The sequence below is a fragment of the Mandrillus leucophaeus genome, unplaced genomic scaffold, assembly GCF_000951045.1.
Source record: "Mandrillus leucophaeus isolate KB7577 unplaced genomic scaffold, Mleu.le_1.0 Scaffold357, whole genome shotgun sequence".
In the NCBI taxonomy this organism is placed as follows: Eukaryota; Metazoa; Chordata; class Mammalia; order Primates; family Cercopithecidae; genus Mandrillus; species Mandrillus leucophaeus.
In genome coordinates this window covers 857,797-870,478 of record NW_012103776.1, presented here as the reverse complement: position 1 = coordinate 870,478, position 12,682 = coordinate 857,797, and the positions used below count along the sequence as shown (strand labels likewise).

The window sequence follows — 12,682 nt, the reverse complement described above, 5'->3', positions numbered from 1 at the left end:
GGAGGACTCAGAAGCTCTCCAGACAATTCTGATGCATGCTCCAGTTTGAGGACCAGTGTTCTAGAGCAATTAAGGGAGGACTCAGAATAATCTGTTCGTGATCAACACAGGCAATGCCCTTTAAAACTAGTTTTGTTAAAATGTCAGATTCTACATAAAGAAGTTAATCACCATATCCAAGAATGTTGCTATAATAGCAATACTTTGTAGCTTCACTTTTGACAAATTTAAAAGAAAAACATAATGCTGGTTGCAGTGGCTCATGCTTGTAATCCTAGCACGTTGGGAGACCGAGACAGGAGACCAGCCTGGGCAGCATAATGAGACCTACAAAAAAATGTATCCAGGCATGGTGAGGCACCTATAGTCCCAGCCACACATGAGGCTGAGGTAGGAGGATCGCTTGAGCCCAGGAGGTGGAGGGTGCAGTTAGCCATGATCGTACCACTGGACAGAGTGAGATCCTGTCTAAAGAAAAAAAAGAAAAGAAAAGCGTAATGTATCCCGGATGCATGACTTGTTTTTATTGTTTGTGTAGCTCCAGTTTCTATACCAAAATTGTTAATTGCTTCATAATGATACTTTGCTATGTAGTTAATCTGGTTCTAACAAAACTTTCTAGGTTTAGTTGTTTGATTTGGGGTTTTTGTGCTTCCCCTTTAACATTTTGTTTATTTTTTTAACTGACAAAAATGTGTACACCATGCCTTTTTGAAATATGTGTGTATTGTGGAATAGCTAATGGGATTTTTTTTCTTTTTCACATATAAATGCTTTCTTGAGACTCAAAAGTTGTTAGTATAGGAATCAGGATGATCTTGGTTCATTTCCTTTTGGAAACCTGCTTGACCTAAATGTGTACCCTACAGTAACATCACAGACTCCTAAAAATCATTACGGTTTTTAAACTTTTCCTATACTGTTTTCAACAACAGTTAAAGAAAAGATAAAGAAAGAAGTTGAGCTGACAGATGTCTGTGCTTGGATACCTCTTGAAGTTGTTGACTCTAGAGAGTGGCTTTCTGATTTTGTCATGATAGCAGATTTTGACCAACTTGTAATCTAGAAATTTTGATGAAGTAATTTGAGATTTAGATTATTTCCTATGACTTCAATCTTGGAAAAACATAGTAAAAGTATAGATATTTTGTACTTTTTTTTCTCCAGCTTGCATTGGTGACTTGGAGAGACTGTCTGTTCAGGCCACTGAATAAACAGGTACCTACTGGTGTAAGCGTGTGCGTGTGCGTGTTCCTTTTAAAATTCCTTCACAGTTTCGTTGCTTAGCCTTTGTCTGCTCACTCCTTTGGATTATCCCATCTTACATTGTTTAATGGCTGTGAATGTTTAAGGGATATGTAGTGATATATATCATATTCTATAACCTGTGTAATATTTTTCTACATCCTTTCTAAAGGTAACAAATGCTGTTTTAAAGCTGATTGAAAAGGAAAGGAATGGTGAAACCATCAATACAAGATTGATTAGTGGAGTTGTACAGTCTTACGGTAAATAATTTCCCTTTAGTTTATTCAAAGTTTCCACATCAAATGGCAATTATGACAATGCTCTAACAGATTTCACTTTAAAATATTTTCATATTATAAAGGACATTGTTAGCATTTACGAAGGTACTTCTCTTTCTTTTTAAGTCAGTGTGACTTTGTTTTTATCCATCATAAAAGCTGTTTGATCCGTGTGCCTTAAGGAAATTTTGATGAAATAGACATTTTAATTATTTTCTTTTCTGGTCTCGTAGTGGATTACTGGACATGTTAGAGTGTGAGCTCAATGATAACCAGAAATCTATATCAGCTTGAAAAATTGAGATTGAGAAACTGATAAAGTAATACAATGTCTTAAAAACTTGGGTAGCATTGTATTTCTTTGCAAATTTAAAATTAGTTATTTTTATTGCTTTTGGAAATATAAAAGTTCTCTAAAGGAACTTCATCATAATTTTGAAGCATACCTGGCCATGGGTCAGAATTACTTGCTTTTTATACATCTTGGATTTTTTTCCTTTTTTATTTTATTGAAAGAGTGTACTTTAATACTAGTGAGTAAGAGTTACTTATGTCCTGCCATTTCACATTTACCTTTTAAACATAACTTAAACTGAATGCTACACCTAAGTATATTCTGTGAAATATAACCAAAAAAATAGGGTAATTGAAATATAGCTCATATTCATTTCTAGTGGAATTGGGGCTGAATGAAGATGATGCATTTGCAAAGGGCCCTACGTTAACAGTGTATAAAGAATCCTTTGAATCTCAATTTTTGGCTGACACAGAGAGATTTTATACCAGAGAGAGTACTGAATTCTTGCAGCAGAACCCAGTTACTGAATATATGAAAAAGGTAAGCTTCAATATAGTACTTTAAGTAGACTTAAGTTAAAGTCGTTGCTACTCCAGTGAGTTCTTTTTAGCATATACAGCTTTCTTTACAAGTCATTTGTTGGGCATTGTTTTTCTAGAGTGTCTTCATCAGGTGCAAGTGCTTCTCCTAATTCTCCAAGGAGCTTCTGTAAATTAATTTGGTAATCATGACTAAGAGTTCTCCTTGCTGTTCTAAGGATATAACCATAATAGCTACATGACTTTTTTAACTGTTTATCCTAGAATGTGGATTTGTATATAATGGGCATAACAGTCACGTCAATGAGAAAATTTTAAGAAACAAATATTCTTAGATTTGCAAACTTGAAGCTTCTCCTTTTTTGCTTCTAAAATACCCCTAAGAATCTGTTACATAGCTTTCAGGATTATATTAGATGAAAGGTTCTTCTGAAACTAGGATTTAAATTCTAATATGAGAGGATGGCTATCCTCCCACTTCAACCTCCAGAAGTAATGGGATTAGAGGCGTGAGCCACCACACTCAGCTAATTGTTTTATTTTTGTAGAGATAGGTTGCCCAGGTTGGTCTCAAACTCTTGGGCTCAAGTGATCCTGCCACCTGGGCCTCCCAAATTACTGGGATTACAGATGTGAGTAACCATGGCCCACTGATAATAAAGATCTAGTAGAATTACTACTCTTTGTTCTCTTTCTTAGAAATATAGATATCCCGGCCGGGCGCAGTGGCTCACGCCTGTAATCCCAGCACTTTGGGAGGCCGAGGCAGGTGGATCACCTGAGGTCAGGAGTTTGAGACCAGCCTGACCAAGGTGGTGAAACCCCGTTTCTACTAAAAATACAAAAAAATTTAGCCGGGCGTGGTGGCGCATGCCTGTAGTCCCAGCTATTCAGGAGGCTGAGGCAGGTGAATCACTTGAACCTGGGAGGCGGAGGTTGTAGTGAGCTGAGATTGTGCCACTGCCCTCCAGCCTGGATGACAGAGTGAGACACCGTCTCAAAAAAAAAAAAAAAGAAATACAGACATCCTGGATTTAGACTCTAAGGAATGACATAGGTCTGGAGTCAGCAAACTTATCTGGTAAAGGGCTACACAGGAAATACTTTCGGCTTTGTGAGCTATGTGATCTCTTTTGCAGCTGTTCAACTCTGCCATTGCAGCACAAAGCAGCCAGTGGGATATGTACACCAATGAGTGTGGCCGGGTTCCAATAAAGCTTTATTTACAGAAAAAGGCAGGCAGGCCGAATTTGGCCTATGGGCTACGGTTTGCTGACCCTTGACCTAGCTGTACTAGGACAGTGGTCCCCAACCCTTTTGGCATCACGGACGGCGGTGGGGGGGAGAAGGGGGGTGGTTTGGGGATGAAACTGTTCCACCTCAGATCAGAGGAGCACACAACGTAGATCCCTCACATGCGTAGTTTACAACAGGGTTCGAGCTCCTATGAGAATCTAATGCTGCCCCTGATCTGACAGGAGGCAGAGCTCAGGTGGTAATACTCACTCATCTGTTGGTCACCTCCTGTTGTGCGGCCCAGTTCTTAACAGGCCACAGAGCCATACTGGCCCCCAGCCCAGCATTTGAGGACCCTTATACTAGGAGATCTCCAGGAGTCTGGATCTTTGCAAGCCTGACACCTGCTTGCCCTTTATTCCCTGTTCACTTGGAGCATGAATGGACTGCGGAATCTCTTTTCCATAAACTGAGATAGAAAGTGAATTAAAAGCAACAGCTCCGCTCTAACCTCATAGAGAAAGTTCTGTCTGGTTTGCTTGTGGTGACCTGAATGTGTTTTCCTATAGGAGATAGTGGTTATAAATGGGCTTAGAAGTTTGAAGTTGAAAGTCCTTAACAAATTTCTGCTATCTCAAAGTTTAACAAAAACGGAACTATTCAGAGTATTATACTGGGAATATTAATAGTTCCTTGTGTATAATGGTGGGCTAAATTGACTTTTGTATGCTGATCTGGAACCTAACCAGCTCACCCAGAGTTTCAAACAACTGCCTAACAAATGAACTTTTGAAACATAATGTGTTTTGAATGTTAGCATTGCCTGTAATTTTATTGTTTAATATGACAGCGTTGTATTCCTAAACACTTCTCTTATTAAACTCTGCTGTATATGGTGATTCTTTTAAAACTTTATGTCCCTAAAGACCTCTTATCCAGATGCACATCCATGACAGTGGTGCGAGCCTGTTCTTTTTATGGGTTTATTAGAGGATTGTGGTCATCTCCTTTGTCCACACTGATGAAGTAGTAGTGCTCTAGGGCAAGGAAACCAGTGTTTTAGGCTAGAACTACGGAAGCACTCCCAGAACAGGTAAATCTGTTTTGAAAACCAGGCCTGACACCAAAGACAGTTGAGGAGCAAGGATTTCCAATGGCCTGGATGCGTCCAATCCAGCATGAGCCCTGCCTTCAAGAAAGCAGTGTGCTTCCTACATCCTGGTTCCCATACAGGGGATTCATTTCTAGAGGAGTTAAAGGTTTGGCCCAAATCCACCTGGATCACACCAAACACGACTTCCATCACATTCTGAAAGTTGATAATGCAGAGAGTCTATAAGCGTAAGATTGGAATTTGACCATGTAATTCTGCTCTCATCCTATAGCCTTGCATCTCAAACTGTGCTATGAGTCTAGTTTTAAATCCCCACCCTACCATTTATTAGGGGGATGACCTTAATGCTTCTGTTCCTCAATTTCCTTATCTGTAAAATGTGAATAATAATAATAGGTAATAATGCGGATTAAGTGAGCTTTAGTATTTACAAATTTTAACATGAGGTATTTATTTGTTAAAAGGTGCTTAGAATGGTGTGTGGCAAAGAGCAAGGCTAATGTATTTGGTATTACAAATATATATCCCACAAAACCTCCAGTGTATGCCTGGGAGGATGCAAAACCAGGATAAAGGGTGGCAAATCTTACTTAATGACTTAGGGAGCAATTATGTTTACATTACAGCAAACATTCTATCAGGAAATAGAACAACATTGAGATAAAACGTGACCCTTCAAGAAATACTCTGCAAATTCTAGCCAGTTGAGAGCAGTTCAGATTCCCTGGGTTTGTGTTCACTTTTCTCTATTAGGAGTGTTTTAGAGGAAACATCTGGAATATTTGGCTTGTCTTTCCAAGGATGGCTTTGAAGAGTGAACCATGTTAGTGTTTCTGAAAGATTTGACTGTCTCATACAATTGAGACTGATCTGAGCTACAGAATCTCTGTATGACTAAGATTTCTAATGTCAATTTTTAAAAACTTAAAAAAAATACCATATTTCATTAATGTGCTTATCTTTTTTGGGTTTTATTTTCCTTTTGTTTTTACTGAGAACAAATCCTCGTTGAATTAATAAAGACCATCTTTAATTACATATTTTATTTAGTCATTTGAATTTGACCTTGGTGTTCTAATACAACAGTCTGCCAAGTGCAGTGATGAGCAGGAGCCTCTTTGACTTGGAATCGATAGAGCACCTAAATGACTGTCCTTTCTGAAAGCTGATGACAATACCTGCAGCCTTGGTTTCCTTGCCAATATATAAAATAAGCTAGTGTTGAGGCCCCTCGGCCATGAATGTTTCTGTAATCACCTAGGTACCTGTTCACTCTTCCTGCCCCTCAGCCCCTGCAGGAAGGGTCTGTAGACTAAGAGGTGGAGAGCTTTGCCTCTCAGAGGATGAATCAGCAATGGCATCAAAGCCTAATCTTTCATCTGGGAAGGGGTAAAAGTATGTTTTGCTGCCTGAGATGATTATGTTCTCCCAGGAAAGAGTTTTAACTTAAAACAGAAAAAGTGGTGCTGTTTGGTTTGCATGTTCTATATTCCACCAGCTTGAGGTTCTTGAGTTATCAGTGTTAGTGGAACATTAGATATGAAGCAGCATTTATTGTTTTAAAATAGCTTTATAATCAGAAAAACAAAATTACACATTAACTGTAGACTTTTTGGAAAATATAAATAACATAAACCTACAAGCCTGGGGCACTGTTGCTAATTGTATAAACCACATTGGAATCATGGTATAGGTTTTTTGTATCTTGTTCACTAATGATTTGTTATTAGTAGTTGGTGTTTGTTTTAGTGGGTAATGATATTTCATTAACTGAACATACAATGACTCTGATTGGAAATGCAATAACTTCAAGCTTTTTTCTATTTCTTCACTTATGAGTTGTCTTCCTCATGTTTGTATTTGGAGGTACTCACTGCTTTGCTGGAGATCATTATATATTAAGAATATTGACCTTTTGATACATACTACAGATATTTTCCAAGTTTATTTTTCCCATTTAGCTATTTAGAATGTGTAATAAGGTTCTGACTTAGGTGGTTTAAACAATTGTCCCATTATTATTAGTTCTTGATAGTACAAGTCCCACCCAATCATTTTTTCATTTTATGTTTTCTTGGCTCTTGAGTATTGATTCATTACCAGTTGAATTTTTCCAGATTTCTCCAAAATTATACTGAATTTGAAAATCTGGGAAGGGCACAGTAGCTGGACAGCCTATAATCCCAGAACTTTGGGAAGCCAAGGCAGGAGAATCGCTTGAAGCCAGGAGTTTGAGACCAACCTGAGCAACATAGTGAGACCTTGTCTCTAGAAAAAATTAAAAAGTTAGCCGGGTGTGGCGGCATGCACCTGTAGTCCCAGCTACAGAGGAGGCTGAGGCAGGAGGATCACTTGAGCCCAGGAGTTTGAAGCTGCAGTGAGCTGTGATTGTGCCACCACACTCCAGCCTGGGAGACAGGGCCAAGATCCCGTCTCTGAAAATAATATATTTTTTTTAAAAAATCATTTTGGGGAGTACTGGCATTTTTATAATTCAAAATATAATTCTCTTTATTCAGATCACCTGAATAATTTATTGAAATTTCTTCCTTGCTTTGATAATTTAGTAGTTTCTCTTTAAATTTTTGAAAAGTCTGATTTCTGATGGTGATTTCCATGTAATCACTTCAGGGCTTATATTTGTGTGACTCTTGGCTTCAAGTAGTTTTTAATCTAAAGTAGCACATCTTAGTATCTGCACAGAAGATGCATTCATTTCTTAGAGTGGCAGAGACGTTACCTCAAAAAGATGAAATACCACTGTCTGAGGGTTCAAATGGATGTAAAGACATTTGAACTGTTAATAGTGATGATGTTGTTAGGGCACTTAAAAAGGAAATTTGGAATGGAAATACATATTGCAGAGAAAATGGCAGACATCAGTGGCTGTTTAAATATGGTTGTTTACTGTAAAATCAAAGAACTTTTTCCTTTTTCTTTCTTTCTGTTTTTTGAGAGACAGAGTCTTGCTCTGTTGCCCAGGCTGAAATGCAGCAGCACAATCATAGCTCACTATATCCTTTAACTCCTAGGCTCAGGCCATCCTCCTGCCTCAGCCTCCTGAGTAGCTAGGAAGGACTACAGGTGCATGCCACACCTAGCTAATTTTTTTTTTTTTAGAGACAGGGTCGCACTGTGTTGCCCAGGCTGATCTCAAAATCCTGGCCTCAAGCAATCCTCCTGCCTCAGCTACCCAAAATGCTGGGATTTCAGGTGTGAGCCATCATGCCCAGCCCTCCCTTATTTTCTTAATCGTAGTTTATTAGAGCTGGCATGTGAATTTAATTTGCCATTATTCAATTTCCTTTAATTTACATATTAAAGAATTGTAACAGTTCTTTACCAATGAATCAAAACCATTCACTTGAATTAATTTTCTGCAGGCAGAGGCTCGTCTGCTTGAGGAACAACGAAGAGTTCAGGTTTACCTTCATGAAAGCACACAAGATGAATTAGCAAGGAAATGTGAACAAGTCCTCATCGAAAAACACTTGGAAATTTTCCACACAGAATTTCAGAATTTATTGGATGCTGACAAAAATGAAGGTGAGCCACAAGACTCATAAAACGTAGGTATTTATTATTATCTGCTGTTTTGATATTGCTTGAGATTCTAGACTCTCAAGTCAATGGTGTTACTTGCCCATGTCAGTTATTTTTAAAAAGATGCATGTGTTTGTACGTCGTTATGTATCGATTTCAGACTTCTGCAGAGCATTTTGGTTTGACTTGAGGGAAGAGTGTATTTAGAGTATGACTTGCTGCATACACTTTAGCATTAAATGATGCTACCCTAAGTTTTTTCTTGACTGTTCTTCCTTTGAAAATTCTCTAAAATGAGGAGACCGTCATCTTATATTTCCCTTAACCACTCCCATGTTTTACCTGGGGCATGTTAGGAGCTCAATAAAAGGTTGAAGTTTTTTTCTTCTGTGGTCCTCACAAAGTAACCATATGCTATATACATGTCTTAAATGAAGAATTTGGGAGACCTTTTCTTAACTCATTTGTTTTCATAGTTGAGATAGAAATCCATATTCTCCTTAAATACATTCATTATTTTTAAACAAATATTTGAGTGCCTGTTATGTGTCAGGCATAAATACTATTTCAATCTTGAGAATTTTAGGAAGCATTAGAGTTGTTTCTGATATATATATATATTTTTTGCTTATTCTTATGTTAGTGGTTTCTCATAGTAAGGAGGAAAATAAACTTACAATAGCATAATTTCATTGTTACTTTTAGCAAAATATACATATACCAAATAGAGAATATTTGGTTATAATTAAATGCTATTGGTTATTAAAGTCTAAAAACATGGTTATTGCAGAGTATTTTTCATCTCAGTATAAATACATAATTAGTAGAATGGATATGCAAAGTTTGTTTCAGTGCATAAAAGGGGTTTCTTCCTCTTTCAGATTTGGGACGCATGTATAATCTTGTATCTAGAATCCAGGATGGCCTAGGAGAATTGAAAAAACTATTGGAGACACACATTCATAATCAGGGTCTTGCAGCCATTGAAAAGTGTGGAGAAGCCGCTTTAAATGTAAGTAAGATTTCACTGAAAATCAGTCACGCTGATTATTTCCACATGTGAACTGCAAGCATGTGTTATGCATCTCTACTTCCAAATCTAAGTGGTAACATTTTCATTAGAACTCTGAGAACCTTGCTTTGGCTTTATTTTTTTTCTCTGAAGCGGGGTCTCGCTCTGTCGCCCAGGCTGGAGTGCAGTGGCGCCGTCTCGGCTCACTGCAAGCTTGGCCTCCTGGGTTCATGCCATTCTCCTGCCTCAGCCTCCCCAGTAGCTGGGACTGTAGTCGCCCGCCACCATGCCTGGATAATTTTTGTTTTTTTAGTAGAGACGGGGTTTCACCATGTTGGCCAGGCTGGTCTCGAACTGCAGACCTCAGGTGATTTGCCCGCCTTGGCCTCCCAAAGTGCTGGGATTACAGGCTTGAATCATTACACCTGGCCGAGAAGAAAAGCTTCTAAAACACATTGGTTCTTACATCTGAATGCAGAAAGCTTCTCTTGTTTTGACTTTATTGTGCATAATGATTAATTATTTTTGATAGCATTATCAAAAATAGTGTTTTTTTAATCCTTCCTTTTCTGTTCTTTTTGGAAGGCTTCTTTTCCATGTTTAATATTAGAGTTGCTGCTGGCACTCAGTCGCCTCTAGGAATTATTAAAGGGTTGAGTATAAAGCTTTCCTTTAGGTTTTTAAAAACAATTTTATGCTGACAATATGGGAGGGAACTGGCTTAGCCGTGGATTTTGTGAAAAAGATCTCTAGGTTTTAGTAAAAACTTCAGTATGGAGTCCTCAGTGTCGGCACATACAGTGTCTTTACCGCGTGGGGATTCCAGAGCCTGGCCCGGCTGCCTGCACTCGGATCTCAGCTCCACCATCGACGGCTGTCTGACCCTTGGCGAGTTACTTCTGTCCCTGTCATTTCATTTTATTTTTATTTTTTTTAAATAGAGTGATAATGCCTCTCTCATAGGATATTTGTGAGTAAATAAAACATGTAAAGTGCTTAAATCAGGGCACTAATTGCTCAGCAGTGATGACTGCTACATGTTCTTATGAGTACACGCAATTTTTTTAATTTAAAAAACTCATTTAAAAATTACCCTTCAGTTTTTATGACTTTATTTCCAAGCTAAATGTTCCTTTAAAGGGCCTGATTCACACACACACACACCCCCCCTCACCCCCTGTGATTCAAAAGGGGCCAATTTGGTGAAGACATTTTTTCAGTAATAGAAGATGCCTTCCCAGTTGTTGATTCAGAACTCAATTTGCCTATATGGGCAGCAAAGCCAAGTAAATTACTTGACTTTCCTTGAAATGAATTAAGTGGGAAGTCTGTTATTTCATCAGATAGATTAACGAAGCAGTTTTTGTTTTTTTCATGTAAATTGCTATATACTAGATATGAGATTGGCCTTAGGGAACTCGTGTTCTATGTAAATATAGTTAGATTTAAAATAAACATGATAGCTGGGTGTAGTGGTGTGTACCTATAGTCCCAGCTACTCAGAAGCCTGAGGCAGGAGGGTCACTTGAGCCCAGGGGTTCGGGACCAGCCAGGGCAATGTAGTGAGACCCTGTCTCCTTTAAAAGGAAGAAAGGAAAAAAAAAAAAAGGCATTATAAATTACGTTTTCAGTTTTATAGGAAAGATGGGATATTAATTCTAATGTTCATCTTTTCCAAACCAAAGTAAGGTTCTAAATTGGAGAAATAATCAACTATGATTCTTATGTCCCATTGTTTTCTTTCTTGGATACAATCAGCTGCCTGATATTCTGGGCACTGAATAAATGCTGTCCGATTGACTTTGTCAGTGGGAGTCTTGAATCTGACATTTACCTAACTCGACCAGTTAAAGCAAAAGTATATACCTTCTATGTAAAATCATTTCTCTATTTGAGGAAGCTTCATCTGTCAGCAATGACAACACAAATAAACTGTCTTTACCAGCAGTTACATTTTATGAGAAATCGAGCTTTTAAACAATGCTTGTACTACTTAAATCTAAGCCACTTATTAACCTGAATTTAAGAACCAAAACAAGATTTTCCCCCATGAAGAAGAGTTATAGCTCAGTAAACCCATGTTGCATCCACCTTCACTCGCAAAAGTCATATATTAGTTTTTTTAGTAAGTTACTGATTCTATTTATTGTTTACATAAGAACTGTTTCTACACTGAACTCATGAAACTCTGGGTTTTTTAATCGTTGTGCTTATGAAGTAAAATGTTCAGGAAAGTAAATACTTTTCCAGTTTTCTGCAAAAGGAATGTTTCCTGAAATCCACTTTTATTCTCATTTATAAACTTGCCATTGGCTCCTCCTGTTGGAATGTTGTCTGACTGGTGTGTGGGTTCCTCGTGCCCTTCCCTGCTCTGGGCTCACGCTTGCTACCTCCATTCGCCATCTCTGGGAAAGCCCACAGAATTGAAGCTCAGAGGGAGCGTGGGTGCCTAGGCCATAGCCTGGCACACAGTAGGTGCTTGATTACTTACTATAAGAAAGAAACACAGCTGCTAAAAAACAAATACTTTTAAATAGGTTTTAGTTTTTATCATTTATGCGGTAAATGTAGAAGACAGATTATAACCCAAACCATAATTATTTTCAAAAACTCACTGATTATGAAAAATCAGGAGAAAAAAAGGTTAGTAAAAGTTAGAATTATTGTACATGATTTTAAGTGGGATTTAATTACCTTGAGAACACAATTTTTAAAGTTTAAAAATTTTTGCCTAATTAAGTTGAATCATAGTGTACGAGAATCATTTGTAATTAGCATATTAAATGCCATAGAAGGCACTACGTAAGTGATTTTTTTAAGTGCAAAAAATTGTAATATCAGTCCTGTGTCTTTCTCTGGACTAGAACACTATATATGTTACACTGAAGCTGTTATTGATGAAATAAACTCCTTTGAGAGGCCAAAAACAGTTTCTTATCTGGCTAGTCCTTTTATACCACTAATTTGGTTAGAAAACCGGTTTTACTGCTAATATCTGGCCTAGACTGAAATTCTTAGAGGTTTCCAGTTTATCATGTAAATCAAATATTTTGTGTGTTCGATGTTTTAGAACCTACTTATGAATTTTTCTTAAGGCATTTTGTTTTTTTCCTAGTTACAACCAATTTAAAAATTAAAGGCTATTTCTGGGAAACTGGCTCAAAGGGAATTTCCCTCATGGCATCTCCCTCTTGCCACCTAAAAGCTGGCAGCCCTCAGTGAAGTGAAACTGAAGGGAGAGCCCTCCCAACCTGGGCGTCGGCGGGCGGAGACTGTCCATCAGGATTCCGCTCTGTTTGGAAGTGTTCTGTCCAGTCTTCAGAGAGCCTCATGATCAAGGGCATTTGTGCTCAACTGATATGTGAGGCAATCAGCCTATTGCTCTGGGGCGCCAGGAGGACTTTGGGAACTTTG

The 12,682-nt window shown here is 38.1% G+C and overlaps 1 protein-coding gene across 1 annotated transcript in view; it reads left to right on the top strand.

Moving 5' to 3' along the window:
- The window catches only part of CUL1 (cullin 1), a 108,342-nt gene that overhangs the window by 61,547 nt on the left and 34,113 nt on the right, over positions 1 to 12,682 (top strand). Inside the window, exons 5-9 of the mRNA XM_011989552.1 lie at positions 1,168 to 1,218; positions 1,418 to 1,508; positions 2,201 to 2,364; positions 8,097 to 8,259; positions 9,138 to 9,268. Of these exons, the coding sequence (XP_011844942.1) occupies positions 1,168 to 1,218; positions 1,418 to 1,508; positions 2,201 to 2,364; positions 8,097 to 8,259; positions 9,138 to 9,268 (600 nt within the window). The remainder of the gene's footprint in view (positions 1 to 1,167; positions 1,219 to 1,417; positions 1,509 to 2,200; positions 2,365 to 8,096; positions 8,260 to 9,137; positions 9,269 to 12,682) is intronic.